The 20,990-nt window shown below is 49.6% G+C and overlaps 7 protein-coding genes across 7 annotated transcripts; 4 read left to right on the top strand and 3 right to left on the bottom strand.

Moving 5' to 3' along the window:
• Positions 1-713: 713 nt before the first annotated feature.
• On the top strand, positions 714-2,570 carry HD553DRAFT_325230 (uncharacterized protein; the record flags this gene model as incomplete). Its single annotated transcript, XM_046181584.1, has 3 exons — positions 714-1,318; positions 1,509-1,585; positions 1,813-2,570. 3 exons carry the CDS (start codon positions 714-716, stop codon positions 2,568-2,570), a joined length of 1,440 nt encoding a protein of 479 aa, XP_046034841.1.
• Positions 2,571-3,727: 1,157 nt separating this feature from the next.
• Positions 3,728-5,908, top strand: HD553DRAFT_336273 (uncharacterized protein; the record flags this gene model as incomplete). Its single annotated transcript, XM_046182228.1, has 4 exons — positions 3,728-4,352; positions 4,677-4,792; positions 5,328-5,734; positions 5,802-5,908. The coding sequence occupies 3 exons, from the start codon at positions 3,728-3,730 to the stop codon at positions 5,721-5,723; spliced, it is 1,137 nt and encodes a 378-aa protein (XP_046034840.1). The 3' UTR covers positions 5,724-5,734; positions 5,802-5,908.
• Positions 5,909-6,454: 546 nt separating this feature from the next.
• HD553DRAFT_358683 (uncharacterized protein) lies at positions 6,455-7,189 on the top strand (the record flags this gene model as incomplete). Its single annotated transcript, XM_046183918.1, has 1 exon — positions 6,455-7,189. The coding sequence occupies one exon, from the start codon at positions 6,455-6,457 to the stop codon at positions 7,187-7,189; it is 735 nt and encodes a 244-aa protein (XP_046034839.1).
• Positions 7,190-7,677: 488 nt separating this feature from the next.
• Positions 7,678-9,696, top strand: HD553DRAFT_332025 (glycosyl hydrolase; the record flags this gene model as incomplete). The annotated part of the gene is made up of 5 exons (XM_046182049.1): positions 7,678-7,989; positions 8,081-8,191; positions 8,267-8,882; positions 8,967-9,292; positions 9,376-9,696. The coding sequence occupies 5 exons, from the start codon at positions 7,678-7,680 to the stop codon at positions 9,661-9,663; spliced, it is 1,653 nt and encodes a 550-aa protein (XP_046034838.1). The 3' UTR covers positions 9,664-9,696.
• A 1,215-nt stretch (positions 9,697-10,911) lies between these two features.
• HD553DRAFT_325227 (uncharacterized protein) lies at positions 10,912-13,036 on the bottom strand (the record flags this gene model as incomplete). Its single annotated transcript, XM_046181583.1, has 5 exons — positions 10,912-11,463; positions 11,578-11,634; positions 12,313-12,566; positions 12,600-12,721; positions 12,768-13,036. The coding sequence occupies 5 exons, from the start codon at positions 13,034-13,036 to the stop codon at positions 10,912-10,914; spliced, it is 1,254 nt and encodes a 417-aa protein (XP_046034837.1).
• Positions 13,037-15,114: 2,078 nt separating this feature from the next.
• On the bottom strand, positions 15,115-17,322 carry HD553DRAFT_325226 (uncharacterized protein; the record flags this gene model as incomplete). The annotated part of the gene is made up of 4 exons (XM_046181582.1): positions 15,115-15,886; positions 16,029-16,132; positions 16,442-16,601; positions 16,646-17,322. 4 exons carry the CDS (start codon positions 17,320-17,322, stop codon positions 15,115-15,117), a joined length of 1,713 nt encoding a protein of 570 aa, XP_046034836.1.
• Positions 17,323-17,608: 286 nt separating this feature from the next.
• On the bottom strand, positions 17,609-20,990 carry HD553DRAFT_325225 (uncharacterized protein; the record flags this gene model as incomplete). The annotated part of the gene is made up of 6 exons (XM_046181581.1): positions 17,609-17,719; positions 18,008-18,035; positions 18,223-18,327; positions 18,469-19,401; positions 19,744-19,918; positions 20,228-20,990. 6 exons carry the CDS (start codon positions 20,988-20,990, stop codon positions 17,609-17,611), a joined length of 2,115 nt encoding a protein of 704 aa, XP_046034835.1.

Genomic DNA, 20,990 nt, shown 5'->3' with positions numbered 1-20,990 from the left:
TTAAACGGGCGAAGAGACAACTGTCGCTCGATATCAGTGAGCATTCAGGATGTTTAGAGCATTCAGGATGTTTGGGAGAGTCAAACCAAGCTAGAAGAGAAAGGGGAGTTACAGAAAGGCGAGTGGAACATCTATCATCAGGCGGCGAGATGGCCACGACGGGTCCACGTTCTGAGCAAATGGCGAGAGACGGTGGTCTCGAAAGTCGGTGTCCCGCGGCACGAGCGCCTCATCAAATGGGTCTTTAGGCAGTCTATCTGGATCGTATCGTTCTTTCTCTGTTGTATTCTTTATCTGTGCTGAAGGCTCATCTATCGTCTCGTATCGCCAAGTCTTGACACTATCGGCTGTTCCTACGAGGGATTGTACTGCCCATGAGAACGTACAAGAGGGCTCGGCCCTTCCTTTGTCATGGTTCTCAGGGTCATCGTTATATGCCATGTTGAGGTGACAACTTCAGCCACATTGAGACCGATTGAAATCTTGGAGACAGCTACAAGAACCATATTTCCACGTTGACCGTATCGATGTCCGCTCCTTTGTCGTAATCCGCTTCTCCAACCTCTTGCATATTGCTTCTCGCTGCGAATTCACTTGTATATATGTACAGAAATCATCCGGCTGAGCAAGCAGGCTTGATCTCAATCAAGAGGCGATAGGAGCTTGTATATCAATCTATCAACCAGGTCACATTCAAAAATCTCGGTATCGCGATGACTCACGCCAATACCCGTACAATTTCCAGAATATCCAGAGAATCCTACGGCACCGAAGACTATGAGGGACCCTACCTATTGAACCATACAGATAAGGACTTGTCAGAGGGCGGGAGTACTATCATGTTAGTCTCGTCGATGCCTGACAGAGAACAGGATCAAACGAGCAGCATTGAAGACAGCAGAACACTTCGAAGCAGGATTTCAATCAGCGATGATGGTCGAGGCGACATCGAAATCAAGTCCACATACACCAGAGAATCCACTCAAACGGCCTTATTCATGGCTTCCCTTCACGAGCGCGACAAACAGCGGAAGGCGCGTCTAGGGCGTTGTTACGATGCCATGTCCCGGCGCGAGCGGGAAGAACACGCTCGACGGTTCTCACTTCAGCAATTGGTATACCGGTACTATGTCGCTCTGCTTGAGAAAGATGACTCAAACGACAGTGTGAAACGCAAACATACCGCAAGCGGCCATGATCCGGATTCAAGCGAATTGAGGCAAGAGCTGCTTATCAAGGCAGTATCCAAAGCAGAGCGAGAATTGCCTCAAGCTGGGAAAGTCGATGACAGCATGAAAGCCTCGGTGGCAAAACTCATGTCAGCTAGGTCGAAGGCGGTTCGACATGGATCACATTGAAGTGTGCCAGAACTCCCAATGCCCGGACTGTTGTAATATAGACTGTTGTACTCGTCTGCGGTATCATCCGGAACGGCCATGTGATGTCAATAATTCAGAGCAACCTCGGCTGATGCTCTGCGGTATCTACTACTACATTCAAGAGTTCAGGATTCAACGGGCTCTGCGATACGAGATGAAGATATGGAATGACGCGAGACACTCAGATGGAGCAGCAGATTGGATTTGTGAGTCAAGCCATCGGAATGCACCTTGTGACTCCGATCCAGAGCAAGAATCACTAGTTGCACGAGGGAAGGTAAGATACCTTTGAGCTTCCTTTGTGCTTGACCTCTGGCGACGTGATCGAGGTGACGAGATTACCATGCGTAGTAACCTCCTCATGGCTATATATGCAAGATGTACAAAATTTCCTATCGTACGAGGCGTTGAATAATCGCTTTATCGTAATCAGACCTTTTGCATCATTACACTTCAACGCACAAACACAACATCATGACAGAGACCACATTCGTCCCATCGTCCCGGTCATACTGGACTCTGAAGAGCCTGAATGTGGCAGATGAGGACCGCATGGAGACACTCCCTGTTACCACCGGATCAGAGTACACCTACAAGCTGACTATGCTTCCTAAGAAGTCTGGCTTCTACATTGAGACGGATATCGTTCCGCTCGATGATGATTTCGTTCAGGTCACGGTCGATGGACATGACATGACGATAGACAGCGACTTCAGCGTACCAGAGACCCAGAACGTGATCACTAGCGTTCTACTCAAAGAAATCGCTTTGCGAAGCGATCTTAGTGACTGGCTGGTAGGAGCAAGCGAACTCCTGGCTGACAAGTCACCAGAAAAGGACCGTATCGAAAAGCAGGAACAGATCGAGAAAATGTTGGAAGTTTACCACCGTCTTCAGAATGAGAACGATGGAAAACTGAACAAGAATGAGGCCGCCTGCTGGATCTTCGATCCAGAATATTGGCAATACCTATGGACCGAGGAAGATCGCCTGCGTCTGAGGGAAAAGGTTGATGGAGTCTGTCGCATCTTGACTGATGTGCAGAAAATTGATCTTGTCGCAGCACAGATTATCGGGCAGACACTTCACCAAGCAAGGGGCCCAGAGATATGGGCGGTAGCCATCCAAGTCATGCAGGAGGCGCGAGATCGGCGAGACCGGAAAGAGTCAGCTCAGGCATACAAGGCTTGAGAAGAACCCTGTTTACGGTTCGGAGCGAGATTGGCAGTGAAGATATCGGATGCATATATGTACACTCAGAATGTCTGTAACTGAAAAAAATCGCCGCTTTCTTCTCGAACATAATAACCATTGTATCCTAGGCCTGTGAAGGGCTGAATTTAAACCGGGAGAGACGGCTCGACTCTGCGTATACACGGATATATCACTACACGCGGGATTTGTGATCTTAATGATGGTAAACGGGGAGACGATTCGGAAAGACCGTACTAATCGTAAAACATAGGCATATCATGCTGCTATCGAAACTCGGACCGATAGTCGAGCTCCCCCCAACACACTCTTGACTGGTACGATATACAGAACGGATAGTAACAGGACGGTATATAGCCTGGGTCGACCATACAAAGTATCAGCAATCAGTAACGCTATTTGGTCCCTATCGCGATACAAACCGAAGTGTCACGTTGTGATGAGTCCGCTGATTATCTACTGACATCCTCGTCACCAATTGTAACCACTACTGATCGCTTACCAAAGGCCAGCTTGAATTGATGAATTCCCCAGGGGACTCGAGTCTGGAGTCGATCGATGTCGATGGTTCTTGTTCACCGGCAGCGATCCGAGTTTACCCGAAAACGGCCGAATAGCGTGTTTCGATGATCACGTGGCTTCTACGCCATCGAGAGGCTGAAACCAACCTTCCCTTGTCCAGATCACCTCACCGAAGCGTGAAACACGGCAATGACGAGCTGAGAACCATAGATTTCACAGCCGAAAGGCATGTCGCACATTTTCATTACCAATTCTGCCGATGAGAATTTCAATTCCGTAGGCGGGAAGGGTGAAGCACGTCTTGGCTCGAGGTGTTCACTGCTTGACTAGTCAGCAAGACGTATATCGCGCCTTTCCACATTCCGATTTCTGCCCAAGAAACCGTCTGGAGGGGAGGAGGAAGTCAGGCAGGCGAGACTCCTTTCAGGTAATCCCTTGCGTCACGTCATCCTGTGACAGTATCTCTCTATCTCGTATTGTACGCTGTGTTAGATAGCTATATAAATCTGTGAGGCAAGAGCTTACACCGAGAAATATCTAGAAAAACAGCTTTGTGCCCTACTTTCCGCCATCCTTTCCCTCTCTGCTCAACCTGTGCATTATTCTTCCCAACAATGTCGAACGTAGATTTCACTCAGCTTGAAGGAAGCATCTACCCCAAGGAGGTCGGCGGCATTGACATCACGACTATCGATTTCTCGAAACAGCCGGAGCATACCTTTGCCGCTTACAGCAATGACGACGGGACCGTGACGGGTATCGACTGGGATCCCGCCTGGGACACAGAAGGTGCCAATGCTAGCGTTGTTGAAACATCTCAGCCAGACCCATCGAACGAAAGTAACGATGAGCCTTCTCCCGTAGCGGTCTTCGACATCCGTCCCGTTCCGGGCGAGACCGACCGAAAGAAAATCGTCAGCATGTCCTACCTTTCACCACTGAACCAGATTCGTGCAATCGACAAAGTCAAGAACTCTGCCACTCCCCTTGAGAAGGCCCGACTTGCCGATGCGCGCGCCGCCCTCCAGGACCAGAGGAAGGATCTACACAGGGAGATCCGAGACCTTTTGGAAGACTCGGATCCTGCAGAAGGGGAACGGTGTCTTGGTCAGGGGACTCACATCGGTAGACACGTCAATGGCGAATGGCACAGGGACCCTAGACGTCCGTCGGACGAGGACCAGGATATCCTATTTCGTCTGATTCACGCCATTGTTCAAGCTGAAGTTCCGGACGTTCGTCAGCTGGACGTCAAGGGACTCTTGCAACATACTCGTGCGAATTTCGGGAGCGGTCGCGGTTGAAGAAACACGCCCTGATATTCCGCGCCCGGAAATCTTTTGCGTCGTCTTGCGTTTTGTATTTTCTAGTAGCATGTTGAATTATCCAGGTTGTGCACCACTGCCTGTGATCAAATTCTAGTAGAGAATGTTGCGAGAGTCCTATATATTCGTTCGTAATTACTGTGTTGGCTGCATGTTGCATATGGTGTAGATATCAAAAAGGATCTAGCCAAGATCCGTTGTCACCCTGTCTGATCGCCTACCAATGTGATATAATCAGGACTAGCTCTGAGTAGATCGAAAGCCGGCGACCAAGGAGGACAGAGCGTCTTTTCGTCGATTCTCCTCTTAGGTAGTCACGCCCCATTATCCCCCAATCGATACTTTGATTTCCTCGTCTGTGGGAATATGCTGGAAATCAAGCTTACAGTACTAGAGTATATCGATGTGTGATCAGGTGCTGACCATATATGTGTCGGTATCTCGACTCGACCCTGAGCGTGCAGGCTGTTCAAGGAGGCAAAAGACCATAACAATCGAAGGCCGATTAGCGAACTGGATTCACAGCAGAGGTGACTTACTGCAGCCACAGGGGGTGATCTTGTGCCGATGTTGAGAATCATGGATAGCACAGCCCAAAGGTATCGGGCGCCATTTTCATTCCGATTCTTTCCGATGAGAACCCTATGATGGCGGTGTCGGCACTTGACGAGTTTGACTTCCTTTCAGCTCGATATCTTGATCTGACAATGTATGGCTAGCGATGTATCGCTTCAGTCATACCAGTCTCTATATGTATGGACATATATATATATCACTGTCGATCCCTCAGTTTGAAAGTTATTTGAGGAGGGTCAGCTCACTTTTAACAACACATCGTCCAATAGCATTGAACAAGTTTGTTGACATGACGACCATTCCTTCTTCCCAGGCTACCGATGAGGCTTCAAGCATATTTGACAATGCAACCCCTGACTCCTTCAATGTGTACTGGTCTGACGCGGCGTTGCGAATCGACTTCGTACCGGAGGGAGCTGATGGCTCGAGCAGCGTCGCGACCTGGCCGCCGACCAAGATTGACGATGACGACACCAAGCCGCAGTCTCTGTGGGCATTGACTCTCGGCTACGACATCAAATCCGACGATACGGAGCAGCTCGGGTTGATCATATCGGAATTTGAAGATCCAAAGGTACAATTAGAGGTGGTCAAGAAAGCGAGTCGCAAGGTTGGCCTGGACGAAAAGGTTGCAAGGAGACTCGACGTCGCGGACAAGGCGTTGTCCAAAGATATCGTGAAACGGAACCCCCGGATCACACGATACTGATGTTGGTGGCGGTAATTAGCCTTCAGACGCACATGCTATCGGGACGATGTCACGACCGCTGATGGTTCTTTCTCTTAGCTCATAGCACTTGTTGAAAGCTGGATTTTGCTTGTATTTGAAAGTAGCTAGGTGGACATGGTGCTACGTTTAGGATTGTACAGGCAGATGGGCATACATTGGGGCGAGTTTGTTCAGAGAATGGAGATTATCACATCACCCCTTTGCATATGTACGGGACTCGAATGCGGTGTGGCGTTCTTGAAATCTTCGGTTGCGTTTTCGCTCTGCCGAAACCGAGTTCCAAGATCTCACTTGACTCCTTCTGGAATGATGCATGACGAGCAGAACCGAGTGTTACTACCCTAAGTCTCGTCAAGCATCAAGGAAACTAGAGGCGAGCCTCCGTTGTTGCGTCTTTGGCCTTATATCTCCGATGCATGTCCCGGTGGCTTGAACTGCCTTTACGGCGACCTCCTTTGTCCGTTCCTCCGTTGTGAGTGAAGTGGTGCTCCATTGACTGACACTCTGGTCATCAATGGTATGACAGCACATGCTCTCGCGGCCAGAGTGTACTGGGTTTCTCCTCAAGGTATCAGTAGCACAAGCTGCGGTTGGACTTGATACATAAGAAGCTAGGGATCACCACCAACTGAACCAATATCTTCAACAACACGAAATGCTGTCATCCTGTCATCATCATCCTATAGTAATCTACCAGATCCCTGTCCGACATGTCCACCGTCAGCCTCTCACAAATCCCCAGCGTCTTCCTCAATCCCGATCCAGATACCGGTATCGATATCCATGCGATCGACCTCGCAGGGGAGCATCCAGAATCCTTTTCAATTTATGGCCCTGAAGACGGATCTATGCTTGCTATCGCCTGGGACTCGTTGTACGGTTACGATGGCACAGAAACCGTCGACCCGAACGCTGACAACAGCAAGATGACGGGCCCGAACGGCGAGAATGACGATGACGGCGATGACGGATCTGTCTTCCTCATGAGCCTGAATTTTCAACCCTCAGAGGGAGGTCGAGATGGGTACGAAGAAATCAGAAGTAGCTCTGATCTTCCAACGGCAGATCAGATCTGCGCTATCGACAAGGTCAAGACCTTCACTACCGGCCCTTTAAGTGACCAACTCGCCTGTGCGCGTGTCGCGTTACAAGCGCGAGAGGCTCTCTTACAGAGGATCCGGGAGCTGCTAGAGGTTTCAGATGCGGCTGAAGGCAGACGATGCTTCTTCAACAAGGAGAAAGACGGAGTTGGCAATCTGGTTGCAGACCACGTCCTCGAGGTTCATTGGAATCACCCGGAACGTTTCAGCATACAGGTCGATGTCGTTCATCGCTTGATACATGCGATTTGTCGAGCGGAAATCGAGAATGTCAGACAGCTCAATGTGTCCCAGCTGTTGGACTATACTCAATCGACGTTCGAAAGCGGTGATGCGTCTGGCTGAACCATGTGGTAGAAAGATATGATTGGCTGTATTATTAGATCATTGAAAGCTATAATTTTGGATTAGTCCTTGATCTCCTCGCGCCCGCTTACAGCAGCATCGCCATGAAGTCCTACCGATGATTGCAGGCGAGTTTTCGCTCTCAGACCCACCGCAGAAACGCAGGCTCGTTGGATTTACGAGCGCATTGGCCAAATGAATTAGACGCAGTCTTGGATATGTCTTGGAATGGTACTCAGATCGTAGTCGAAAGAGTCACAGCGTCGAGTCTGGGTGAGGATAGGTGATCGATGACGCGCGGGAGCTAAGCATCCCCGTCGGGGGGAAAGCGCCACAACATCCTACCGAAACGACCGGGTCGACCGACTGTCGCACCAAGTGAACATCGAATACTATAAGATGGTGGGCGATGACTAGAATGGCTGTAATCTTGGTGGAAATGGTCATGTTGTTGTTCCAGCTCCTCATTGTCGACTGCCAGTATCGCCATGCCGCCAACCTCTATCGTCACGTACCGCAACCCTATCATACCCGGCTTCAACCCGGACCCATCGATCATTCGAGTCGGGTCCGACTACTTTCTGGCAACATCTACTTTCGAATATTACCCCGGTGTGCCGATATATCACTCGAAGGATCTAGTCAATTGGGCGTTGATCGGGCATGCCCTGACGCGTCCTTCACAGTTGGATATGAGGACTGTCGAGCCGGGCGGCGGAGTCTGGGCGCCGACGCTGCGTTTTCATAACGGACGATTCTATATGACGACTGCGGCGGTACATCACCTCTCTTGGGGAGATGTAAGTATCGGAAAGTCCGAGCGACGAGTATCATTGAGCTGATTCTATTCTTACTTTCTTCGTTTGCTCGTCCGGTCCTTGGCTCTTGTAGCACGGTGGACATGTCGAACCACGCGGATTCTACGTCTGGACCGAGAACATCTTTGACGAAAGTTCTTGGAGTGATCCGATCTACTTTGACAACATCGGATTCGATCAAGACGTCAGTAGTGTCCGTCTTCACTACTTTTGATCGGGATCTCCGCTCACCGACTAGTTTTCCATCAATTCGCTTCAGCTGTTCTTCGACGACGATGGAAAAGTCTATATATCCACCTCCCTGAGGACACCCCGTGGAGAAAGAAGACCCACAAAGTTGGACTGCATCGCCGTCTTCGGGAACGAGATCGATATCACCACGGGTCGTAACCTCTCTCGGCCCGTCCTGTTGCGCAAACCATCGACGACCAACGTATCCGAAGGTTCTCATATCGTCAAGAAAGACGGCATGTACTACCTGCTTACTGCCGATGGCGGGACGGGGGACTTGCATCAAGTCTGGGTCTCTCGAAGTACTTCTCCAATGGGTCCTTATGAGGCGGGTCCGGATTGCCCGATCGTCTTTAACGATCAAGACTCGCTGGTTCGCACGACGGGACATATGGATGTCGTACAAGATGAATCAGGCGGATGGTGGGCAGTCTTGTTGGCCGCACGACCTCAGACCGACTCGAAGGGTGTCTTGATGGAAAGTCATCTTGGAAGGGAGACTTTTTTGGTCCCGATGGTCTGGCCGGAAGGAGGCTGGCCTGTGGTGAACGATCGCAAGATCGTTTCTACCGTTGGATCGGTTGTTAGTGGTTCGATCGCAAAGCAAGACCCAATTCGACCTTGGCGAGACGGTTTCGATCAAGGTATGTCGCGTCGTTCACACATTCGGCGTGGCTGTTGTTCCGGTCCGACCACTCATGCTGATTCGAGCGAACTTATTCTGACAGATACCCTCTCGCTGGGATGGTATCACCTTCGTACACCCATCAAGCAAGACTGGGATCTCAAATCCCGGCGCCTTACCCTGTACGGCAACCCTTATACTATCGATCAACAAGAATGCCCAGCCGCCCTCTTCCGCAAACAAACAGCCTTCACGGGGACCTGGACTACGGAAATCGATTTCGACCCCGATCATCCAGGCGAGGAGGCTGGAACGACCGTTTATTGGAGCAAGTATGCGTTCATGGCGGCAGGATTGAGAAAATCGGAGGAAGGAGATGGTAGATACGCTTTTCTGCGGTGGTACGACCCCGATACCGGGGAACATCAAGTGAGACAAGTCATCCATGACGAGAGATGTTATATGCATGACGGCGTCGAGCTGAATAAAGGTCTTTCCCGTTGGCTGAACAGGAAAAACGTCGAAATCTAGATGAGACGGATTCGAAACCGATCCAATTCAAGATCGAAGCCCGTCCCCAGACCTATACATTCTCCTTCAACACGATGGCTCCAGACGCACCATGGATCGATCTAGGAGAGCTATCCACTCGAGTTCTCGTAGATCAGAAAACACGTGATGCCATTTTCACAGGCACTCATTTCGGACTTTACGCGCAGGGGCATGAGGGGACTTCGTGCTCACAGCCTGCTTCGTTCAGTTTTGCCTGTTTTACACCTGATATAGAGCAGGCGGATTAGTTTAGCAAGGCAAAACTCCTATATCTGTATCGGGTCGCGTGTTCATTCGCTGGTAGTAAGATGTTGTGCATGATACAACGAGATAAACTACAAATTGATCGCCGGTGTCCCGCCTCGTTGCCCCAGACATCGCTCAGCAAGCAAGACGTATGCCTCGGGATCCAACTCGAAATCGATCCCTTCCTCTTGTACCGCCCAGATCAACCTTTCCATTTCTTGCGTGTTCTCGAATTCGAGAGAGGTCTTGCGGAACCCGTTCTGGGTAGCCGCGAGCGCTTTCGTGTATCGCTTAGGCGCGATGTTGATAGTCTGCAAGGGCGATTTCTGTGTGGCGGGAAGCGAAACCAAGGACGACGAGTGGTAACGCCCAACTACGTTATCCAGCGTCTTCGTGCGATGCGGACTTCGTACGCACAAGGCGAAGATCGAGAGCATGGTGTTCAAGTCCGGGTTGTCAGTCATGCTGATGTTAGTGGGATCGGGATTTGGAGGGGTAATTCGATAATCTTGGAGCTCGATGCCGATCACGTTGGAGGAGGCAGTAGAGGATGTCTCAGATTATCAACGAGACGATGTCCAATAACAGCTACGGTTTGGGCAGAAACGTACTGATCTGTTATCCTGTACTTATAGACGACGAGCAGAGCATCGCTCGACCGGGGCTCGCCATCTCGCTTCAAGTGGAGAAGCGTGACGACGGTGTCACGCGAACAAAGGAAGCTCTTGAGATGGTAAATATTCCCCGTTTAACGCAATCGCATACCAGATTTCGCTATGGCACAGCCGACAGACGTGACGATGCGGTTCGACAGCACGTTGATGAAAGGAAGCGCGCGCTACTTTTCATGTTTCACCTGATTGTCGCGCTAAAAATCCATGGGAGCACGCTACATCGCCTCGGCTCACATCAGGTTTAACGACATTCGTCGTCCTTACTGGCGGTATCGCCGACTAGCAGAGTAGTCCTATATGTATCATAAGCATATCGTGACAAACAAGCAAGCGATACTACTCGTAGATAGACGAAACCGCAATGTTCGTCAGAGAGCGGTGAGTGTTTCAGAGAGATCGTCCCTCAAACACCCGAAAATAGCATCAGAGAACACAATATTGGCATGATAAATCACTGATCAGCTCGTCATATAGCCCAAAAAATTCGGTAGCTAGTATTCCTTTGTCACATCTCCCTTTCCCCTGGCTCGCTTCTCGCTTTACTTCCTGCATAAGACTTCTCCGGTGAATCCGCTCTCAAATCCCTCCTGCCGTTACGCTCTCTGGTAGATCTCCGTCCTTATCGTTCGGGTTGACAGCTTGTTGCTTCTGTACAGACAAAGGGCTACGGTCTGCTAGATCTGCCAACTGCTGGCCAGGAGCGTCTTCAAGCACCAGCTGTCGGTCCTTGTCCGTGTTGCTGTCGAGTCCTTCGGTCTCGAGCTTGTTCTGGATTCTGAGTAACTTGTCGTGCATATCACTTCCTCGAGGTACAAAGGAGAGGGCTTCGTTCACGTATGTTGTTAGCACTGAAAGGTCCTCATACTGGGGTTGCTCGAGGGTTGGCTCGTTGTTGTCGAAGGTCCATGTTGCTATGTCGTAATGATACGACTGGATCTGAAGAGATCTGCCTTCATATTGACTGATGACGGTCACGGGGTCTTTGGTCCAGCTCCAGCTGTCCTCTCCCCGCATCGAAGACACTTTATAGGTGTTGATGGATGTGTTTGTCATGATGAACTGATTGTCGAGAGTCGAGAGACTGAGATTAGGCGCCATCTCACCGCCGTGTATCAGGGGCAGACGGTCCTGTTTATATACACCTACCCGCCGTTTTAGAGAATCTATCGGAAGACAACGAGTATGGCTGTTCCCCATGTAATTGAGCTTCTCGATGGAAAAACAGTGCCGGACATCCCTTACCTTGGCCTTACGCCATAAGAACCATATCGAAGGCTCGGGTCGCTCACTCTCCCAAGTCTACTGCGCGACGAACGTGGTACCTGCTACCTTTCATATATCGGCAACCATGTATTGCCGAACGCCTCGATCTCTTCTCGAGACGCGCGCGGTGTGATGCTCCTTCAGCGATGGGCGCTTCCCTTGTCCGCATCCTTTACCTATCTTTGCCCCTAAACGCTGCCCACGAGCCTGTTCACAATAAGGCAGGTGTCGGAAGTGTTCCCGGTACATGCTTTCAGGATGACGACAACGCCAAGTGAACTGCAGGATCCTACGGATTGCATAGAGGACGAATTCCCTTGTCTTTGCGTGTCCATTTACTGTTCGGAAAGACATGCTGTTGTATCATCCATCTCTGCAACAACGGAGTTAGACATATGCTAGGAAAGTTTGACTGATACATCTTGAGAGTAGATGAAAGAGGACAGCGCCAGCAACAATCTTGCAATCTCATGCTAGTGGTATTCTCATCTCAGATGCTCAATGCGCCTGTGTCGAGACGTAAATTACATCTTGGGGACAGATGATCTAGCAGGCTGCAGACTTCAATATGCCGATCGCCAATCAATCTAATTTTGCAGATCCATAGTTCTCCGCTATTCACATGAGTATATGCTGCGGGTCATACATATACTGCGGAGGCGGATGATGATGATAATGATGACGTTCCGCTATGTAGCAAAGAACCCATTCGACTATAGATTCCATGTCCATCGCAAGTCGATCAAGGAGTTGCGCGTCGTCAGACTCGCTCGAATCCTTTGCGTGCTCCCAGATGACCTGAAGCAGCTGCTTTTTGGCGTCGTCATACGATTTAGCCCGATGACCATGAAAAGGTACCAAAACGGATTGCCTACCGCCAGGGAGAGAGTTCCCTCTCGACAGCACGAACTGATCAAAGCAATTGTAAGATCGAGCCTGGACCGTTTTCGCGGCTTGCTTTCGCCCGACTAGCTTTCGCTCCGGCGAAATCAGCGACTCACTTCCCCTAGAGCTATCGAACCTCGCCACAATCTCTCCTACCGATGGAGGATAACGATATTGCCAGTATCTGGCTCGCGGAGCAAGGCTGATCGGCAGACCCCCTTCAGTGTTGAAGTATTGTCTGGCGAACTCAAGCCCAGACGAGATCGTTTCCGGTGAATCCTCACCGTGTCGGATCCCCGAAATGAGACTGCTGTTTCTGTCTACAGTGAACGATAAGACACTGGCCTCCTCTGAATGTCGCCACGGTGGCAATGGTTTTGATCTTTCGTAGATCAGATACGTGATGGGTGCGCCTAAAGAGGAAGGCATGGTATAGGCAATGAAGCTCTCGGAGGCTACCGAGTTCCGACTCGGGGCAGGCAATCGAGAGTCTGACATTATCCTTCAAGATCTTGCTAGCTATGCGGCCAAGTTCTGAAATTCGCTTGCTCATAGGCCGTTCGCGGGACACGGGTTAATCTAGGCTTTAAGTCAAGTCGTTCTAGACTGACGATCAAACACAGTTCCTTGAAAAGTCTAGCCTTCCTTTGTCCGATAGGGGTTCAATCGAATCGGCTCTTGAGGCCTCATCGCGTTGCCAAAGGGATGATCCTCAACAGAGCAACCGATCAAAGCCGATGCTGTTCGCGTGTCAAGAACTAAAGCTATGTCTACCCACAGGGTACACGGGTCTGTTCGGATCTCGTTCAATCGATGCTCTTTGTCAGGATGGACGGGTCAGAAGTTGAGGGTTAGGGGTTAGGTTACATACGGTGTCAACTCGCTTCGAATCTCGCATCTTCATCTCCGATGCTGTGTGTATGCCGAATAGGAAGTCTTGACATTGCCAGATAACAGACCATGCTCCGATCTGATGATGCCGTCGGACACTATCAAGATGGATCCATTGCCTTCCATCATCCCAAAACATCAATATTGATTGAATGAGAATCTCAATATGATGTTTTTCTAAGCAGCCACACTACAAATACACTCTAAAAAGTCGACAAGGTCAAGACGATTTCGACTGGGCTGGGCCGTAGCGCTCGGCCATACACTTAAGCGTACGAGGTACTAAATAGCTCATCGCGTCCCTCAATTGCTCCAGCTCCAATACGTCTTTCTTGACTTCCAGATAGCTTGAAGTAGCTGAGACTTGGCCTTCTCTAGATTTCGTTTCGCGAGACCATTCAAATACTTTAACAATGATATCGTACCGGTGTCGGGATCGGTTTTGCTCGATTCCATAAAGGATTCGAAGCAGATAGAGAAGGCTAATTGTACGTTCTTTGCTGGCTCGCTCCTTTTCTTGGTGAACTTTTGTCCCTCTGAAATCTGTACCTGGGAATTCCATAGCTCGTTGGCCAATGCTGCAATGGCTTGAATAGAATCCAGATCATCCGACTTTGCTCGCTCGAGATCGGATCTGATCCCATGGCTCTCCTGTTCCCATCTGTTGATTGCCTCCTCGGCCAAGAGAAAACCCCGCCTCGACCGTATCCGCGGTCGAATTCGAAAGCCCAGGGTAATAAATGGCCCTCAAGATATCGTTTTTTCTGTCGAAAATGAAGGACATCACAGCGCTTCTCTCAAAATCAGAGCCTGGCAGTGGTGTAGATCTATTGTAGACGGATAAAGCGGTATTACCGTTCGACTGATGACTGGTGTATGCAATCAAGTGGCTAGTATCCGAAAGTGTCATAGGCACTGAGAGCTGAGAGAAGTCAGAGCCTATGTCAGGCAGGGGTAGGTAACGGTATGACATTGCGTGCTGCTGATATTTGAAAGGCTGCTTGTCTAGCTTTTGCTGTTTGCTGAAAGAGGTGAAATCGTAGACCCTCAAGGCTCTTTCGTAATCCCGCAGAGCTCTAAGACTGGTATTAGTAGACAGATAGGGTTATACCGATGGCGCTTCCTTTGTTGATGACAGTGGTCCGAGTCGGTTCTCGCTGGCTGCTTATGTGTTCAAAGGGATTTTTGTCAATGAGACAACCGATTAGCGCCGTTAACGTCCACCGGATACAATTGCGATCTTCAGGATCATTTGATTGCCGATTTGTGTGAAGCTGTTATAAGCTATAAGTTACCATATACCTAGACGTAACTTAACGGCGAGGCAGTAGTATACAGCGTGACCTGGTGCCTCAGCTTGTACGGGAAGATGCTGGGCAAGATATAGATGGCGCCAAGTGGCCACAATGGAGATATAACCTTGAACTAAGCAGGGTCTTCCGCATATTACCGGCACATAAGCTGAGTTCCACAATATTGCTAAAGTGTTCTGCAATAAACATTCGTAAGAAATGATGCCGTCGGAAGCAAAACTTTGAGTTTCAGCCTTTCCTAGTCGCAGTTGGCTATGACCTAGAACAAGACGATGACTGGCAACGATCTGAGTCAAATCTCAACATGTCATTCTAGAGGTCATCGATCGCTATCAATGTATACAACGAGGCTCGTCTTTGTATGAAGATGGCGAGAACGGCTCATAATCTCTAGCAGAGTCTGAAATCAATGCAGCGCGTCAGGGTTTTAGTCGGTCTTTTCCCTGCGAGAGATGTATTTGAGTAGCTCTATGATGAAAGCTCTCAGTATTTGCTTCAGTTGGTCTTCATCCATGGTCTCCAGTCCGTCTATCGTATAGTACACAGCGTATGCTAGACTTCGCCTGGCACGATCTTTATCCGCTCTGTTCGTTCTGCGGGAAAATGTGCCGTCCAAATCGGTCAACTGTTCATGGCATTCCTCAATGACTTGAAGAATGCGATTCCAGGCCAATCTTGCGGGGACTCCGAGGTGTTTGGTCGACGCATCGGAGTTGATCCAAATTTCCTGATACCTGATAGAAGCGGAGACGACCTTCTGGTAGTCTTTCAAGATGGCCGGAAGGTTGTTGGCTGGAAACAGGGGATGTACAACAGCGCACGCAGCTACTCCAAGGGCCTTCATCAATCGCTGTTCGTTGCCTGCGATGGGGTACATCACATCACAACCGCTAGTGCCAGAGAACCTGACCTTGAGAATGGATTGGCCATTCCTTCCGTCCTCGTGGCTCGAACTATGGTCGATGTCGTTTTCACTTCCCGGAATATCCAACACCCATGTGCCAGATCGGTTGTCGAGTGTACCTGCGAAAGCACTATCCCAGCAGAATAGGATGGGTTGGACTGTTGTATCAGTAGTCGGATCGTAATCTGTTCTGAAGCTGAAAGACACGTCCGTGGTGGCGAGATCGTAGGAAGCGGAACACGCTGGCATCAGACTCATGGTGGAGCAGCAGTCCCTTTGGTTTTTACTCGCCTCCCTGCGAATGCGGGGGAGAGGAGAGCTTACAAAAGGGTCATCATCTTATAGGTGACGCGGAGTTCTATGTCCAGAACCCCAGAGGTTACCTCTCCTTTGTGCCACATAATGGTAAAAGGTTGTCAAGGGTGAACAAGTTTCACCCTACGGAGATCATCTGGGGACAAGGAGAGCTGTTACCATCCCAATCTTCCCTGTGATACACGAGTGCGTCACCAGCAAGATTAGCGAACATGCCCGTAGCGACCTCAGATCCAGGCAATCAACTCGAGTACGTTCCCGTCGATGGTTGTCCTTGTTCACAGTATTCATCGTCAAAGTCGAGGAAAGATGAGACTGTCTCGGCTTGAAGTCTCTCCTGCGGGTGTTTGTCGAGATACTGATATGCTGCGAGACTAATACTATACTCATACGGTAAATCTTGTAAGCTAATTTCGAGCTATTTTGCTCCCTCATTCATGGTCTGGTCAAATGTTGTAACTGCTCATCCTATTGAAGGGATACGCCGGAGAAGTGTTGTTCGATGGCGGAAAGGAGGTAACGGTCTGCCGCTTACTTCGTTATACATGTGTTTGGAATGGCTCATAGCAGTGGGATCCATGATTACAAGAAGAAAGTAAATCAGGCTCAGGTCGTCACGCCAGGATAATCGAGATGGCCAGGCGCCTCTGTCCGCCCCATGCTCAGTCTCGCCGTAATGAATGGAGTCAGGCGATCTATCAAGTGTACCATCCGCTGATCAGCGTCAAACATCAGGTACCGATTCTCAGGTGGCAAATGCGCCCAGATGGCTCTGCAAAGACACTTGACATTTCGCTCTCTGGCATGTTTGGTGCTGGCTGCGAAAGGCGCGAACCATGTCAAATCCGTTCCAGCCTCGACTTGTCCCGCTACAGACTCGCTGAAGGCTGCTGCTGTCTGCCTCATCTCCTCCTGAGTATACATGGACCTGATGGGGATACCTTCCGCTTGATAATTGAAAAATGTATCGCAGATCTTCTGTAACATATCGTTCTGGATTGGGCGGTATGGTTCTGACCGTCGAGTGGCTTCTGCGTTTCCTCCTTGCGCCATGTCATGAAGCTGCTTGTGCACTTGTGTGCAGTTTGGGTACTCCGTATACACGATATCCCTGGCGAATGCAAATGCGCAGCTTCGAGGAACAGTGACCGAGGGATCGTCCAACCGTGTAAGGCTGTCATCTGAAGGATCGATTCTTAGGATAAGACATGATCCGGCGTTGCCTTCGTCAAAGATGTTCCAGCGCGTAGATCCATCGCTCGTCCGTATCACTGTTGCGACGTAGTCATCGTAACCTGGCATAGTCCAGTGGAAGAGGTTTGACCGGGCCGTATCAGCTGTATTCGATGGCACATGCTCAGTATAAGTAGAATCTTGACGTGTATGGATCAGATCCGCGTGATCGAACTGTGACATAGTTATCTTGACTTGTATGTTACCTGATTTCCTGGAAATTGTGACTTGGGTTGAACGGACTGACCGGCACTACCGTGAATGTGAGTGACAGTCGCTGTAGCGGGGGAACTCTACATATATAGACTTCTACCTGATTGTTCTCTGGAAAGACCTCCTTTATTATCATTTAATCACCGTCAAAACTCCGATTTCGAAAGAAACTTATATTCAGCGTCTTGAATTACTCTGATCTCTATAGACTCGTAAGGACGGCCGACCTTCTCGAGATGACGTGGGACACTCTTGTTCACTGAGCGTAGAGTTTTTGGTGAGAAATGTTTTCCGCTCCCTCTGACACGATTCGGACAATATCGGATACAGTAGGTTGCGGGAACTCCACAGGCGCCAAACCCCTATCCTGCGATCAAATGATGCGCTCGATCTTCGATCGATCTCACTGCACGCCAGGAAATCAGTACAAGCGTTGAGGTATTTTGTTAGACGCAGAGCAGCGTCGACCCGGATGTAGGCAGTTCTGAAGATCACGTTTGAAGATCGTGATCTGACTGGCACTCAGATCGATTCGGTCGATTGGCATTATATGATCCGCATGACCGGGGCTGAGAAAATGATGCCGTCTGGTATGGCTTTGCTACAATAGGTCTTTGAGATTTTGTTGAGTCACTCGCTGATCATATCTTCTGACCTGGGACAACTTGGGGACCGTAAAAAATCTGCACGGGGCATGCAAACAGTCTGTCGAACTGGGCTTTTTCTGAGACGGTATGGAATCCAGAGCATTTCAGCTTGTTTCCGTGAGGTGTCCAATAACACGATTTGGTGTGCGTCTTGTTCCAACTTCTCTTGGTGATCTGCGTATCGATATGAATATTCAAAGGTACAATGGTATGGAAAGCTTACGACTGAGCTCCAAAGACATTACCATCGCTTGTTGCATGTATGGCATCACAAGGCTCCACTATGCGCAAGAGCCATTTTCGCAAGAATAGCCACATCAAAATGGAACTAAGGTTTCGATTACAGCGAGTTGTCTTAAAAACGTCTGAACTAGGTTCCAATGCCAATACACCGTTTGCAAATGAAATTCTATCTGAGAAGCCATTGTTGTCCTTCTCAGATGCCATTCTCTATCGTTTCTAATGCGACCTTCTTGCGGCCGTCGCTCGAGGCTTCGTCTTGACTGAAAATGAGGCAGTCGTGAGCGGGACAACTAGCCGCCATAGACGGTCCACGCGGTTCCCAGCGCCAAGATCTTCTACTGCTATGTCAGGCATAATGCAGCAGAAAGCTTGTACTGCACGTTTCACTGTGTCAGCCCTTGTGCCCTTTCTCTTGAAAGCGCCTAACTCTGGGACAGTCAATTCACCACGCGCAAGCACAGCGCGGTCCTTGAACTGATTGTATTTGTCCCCATCGAAAATTACCTTTTGAAGGCTTTCCTTAACCTTGAGAAGGCAATCCTCGCTGAAGGCTGGTAGATCCGCAAAATCGGAGTCCTCTGTCATCTGGCGAAACTTCCCTGCGATTTTGTCTGCTAGGCATTGCTCTTGAGTTTTGTCTATCTCTGCCTGGATCTTCGAAATGACTCCAGTCAGATCTGGAAACTCCGATTCGATGGTCGTTTTAGCGTGGTTAAGGCCTCCCAGCTGATCCATAGAAGTGCTATCTTGAGTGAAGGTAAGATGGCACAGAGCATCTTCCCGCGTTGAGAACTCGCATCGCAAGATTGCTGTGTCAGTGTCTGGAATACCGTTCGTAGAATTGGTGTCCCGTGCGTAGACAATCATCGCTCTACGCCCCGAGGCATCATCCGCCAGTAGACCGCTTGTCGTACCTGAATTCATGTCTCGCGATAAGGTACTGGTAGATTGTGGGTGAGGAGAACCATCGAGCCCGGTCTGACCAAGAATACAATCTCGTATCGGATCAAAGACCTGGTATGAGAGGATGTCCGGAGGCGATTCCAGGGTTTTGTGGCTGAGTAGAGACATCTCGATGACAGAGGTTGTCCAGCTTGTACAAGTAAAGAAGATTCGATCAAGATCTAGATAAGAGAAAGACCGGATGATCGCATGTGAGCTGGCATCGATATATGAGTGAATTGCGGGCTATCTCAGTGCGTTAGATGAGGCCTAACACTCCTTTGTCGTTGTCGTTTCTGCTGATTTCGTGATCACACCGTCCGATGATGGTGCCATCCGTACATCCACACTATACGTTTGATGACGTGATATGGTGCAATCCATTTGAAGTGGCGAATTGCCCTCTATCGCAGAGACTGCGCTCAGGGCAACATCTTTCAGGCTCTTTGCTCGCCCTCTTAGTTATTATATCATGTATAGATTCAGCTACCGTTGACTTTTGGGTGGAGATACATATTACGCGCAAGCGCAAATACCACTATGTACAAGGCCTGCTCACACACGGTTCATCAACGAGTACTTCCCATCTCCCAATCTAATGTTCCTGTGACAATAATCGCTTACAGTGGTACATTTTCTTAATTCGACGAAGCCTGAGATTACCCAGGCTTCGAGTTCCTCTTGCGGGTTTCTGTCGAAAGAATAGTATGCTAGCGGATACAGAATGAGGATACCTATGATACAATGACGTAAAGAGTGGTTTCGCTTTCTCATTGTTCCGTGTCTAGTGTTCAATAACAATAGGGTTTGACATGAATGCCTTCTTATAGCTCTTCATCGGGACCGGAAAACGATCGGGCCGGACTCTAAAGCAGTATACGGACAGTATTCAGATAAATCTATCGGAGAAGATACAGCTCTCAAACGACCCAAATATGGCGCACGACATAGTCCCTAGCCATGTGTCTACGAAACACATTGTAAATCTGTTTCTTCTGCCTGTATCAAGTCTATCTATGGGTTGTTTCGCATTCGGTCTTCACTGTACTTCGACCTGATAGCGTCCGCCACTTCCTTGATCAGGTCTGGTTCCAGTTCATCCGGTTTGGGATTGAAAATGCCTTTCCCAGGGCATCGAGTGCGCTTCTCGATGACGCGAGCCAATATCTTGATATTGTTCGAGGGAATTTGGAAATTGAATCGATCAAAGGGGACTCTTCTGTCGTCGTGGTCGAACAAGACTTGAGTGACATGCTTGAGGATACTTTCCAGAACGTCCGTCCAGCGTACTCCCGTGAGCCTTGTACCCTCGATCTGAACGAGAAAGGCATCTCTCATCTCTTCCGTCCAGGCCACTCGGGCTGCTAACAGCTCGTCCTGCGCATTCCATCCTGGCGGCTGACCCTGAATACGGTAGAATCGGTCGGGATAGTCTTTCTTCACCAGGCGGCGGGCAAGGGCGAAAGCAGAATCGATAGTTTGGGAAGGCTGAGCGGTATCCACATAAAAGTTTGTGAGCTGGTCGCCATTGATGTCGAAAGCCAAAACGGGCAGGGTGGATGTTACATCGCTCCAAGACACACCAGAAATGTGGCTTGGCTCGCTGCGGCGCGTGTCATCAGGTCGCTTGCCGTATCTGTGTATGCGGTAGGTAGTCGGCCTTCGCCTGTTGTATGTCGAAGAGGTCTCGGCATAGAATTCAGATCCAGCTTCGGTCGTCCGGCCGAACGATATCTCGCTGGCGTCCAAACCTAGCAAGGGCAACTTCTGGTCGTTCGAAGCCGGCGAAGGTGTTGGTGCTGCCAT

The sequence above is a fragment of the Filobasidium floriforme genome (assembly GCF_021052385.1).
Source record: "Filobasidium floriforme strain CBS 6241 chromosome Unknown HD553scaffold_17, whole genome shotgun sequence".
Taxonomy (NCBI): domain Eukaryota; kingdom Fungi; phylum Basidiomycota; class Tremellomycetes; order Filobasidiales; family Filobasidiaceae; genus Filobasidium; species Filobasidium floriforme.
This window is presented reverse-complemented; position numbering and strand designations above follow the sequence as displayed.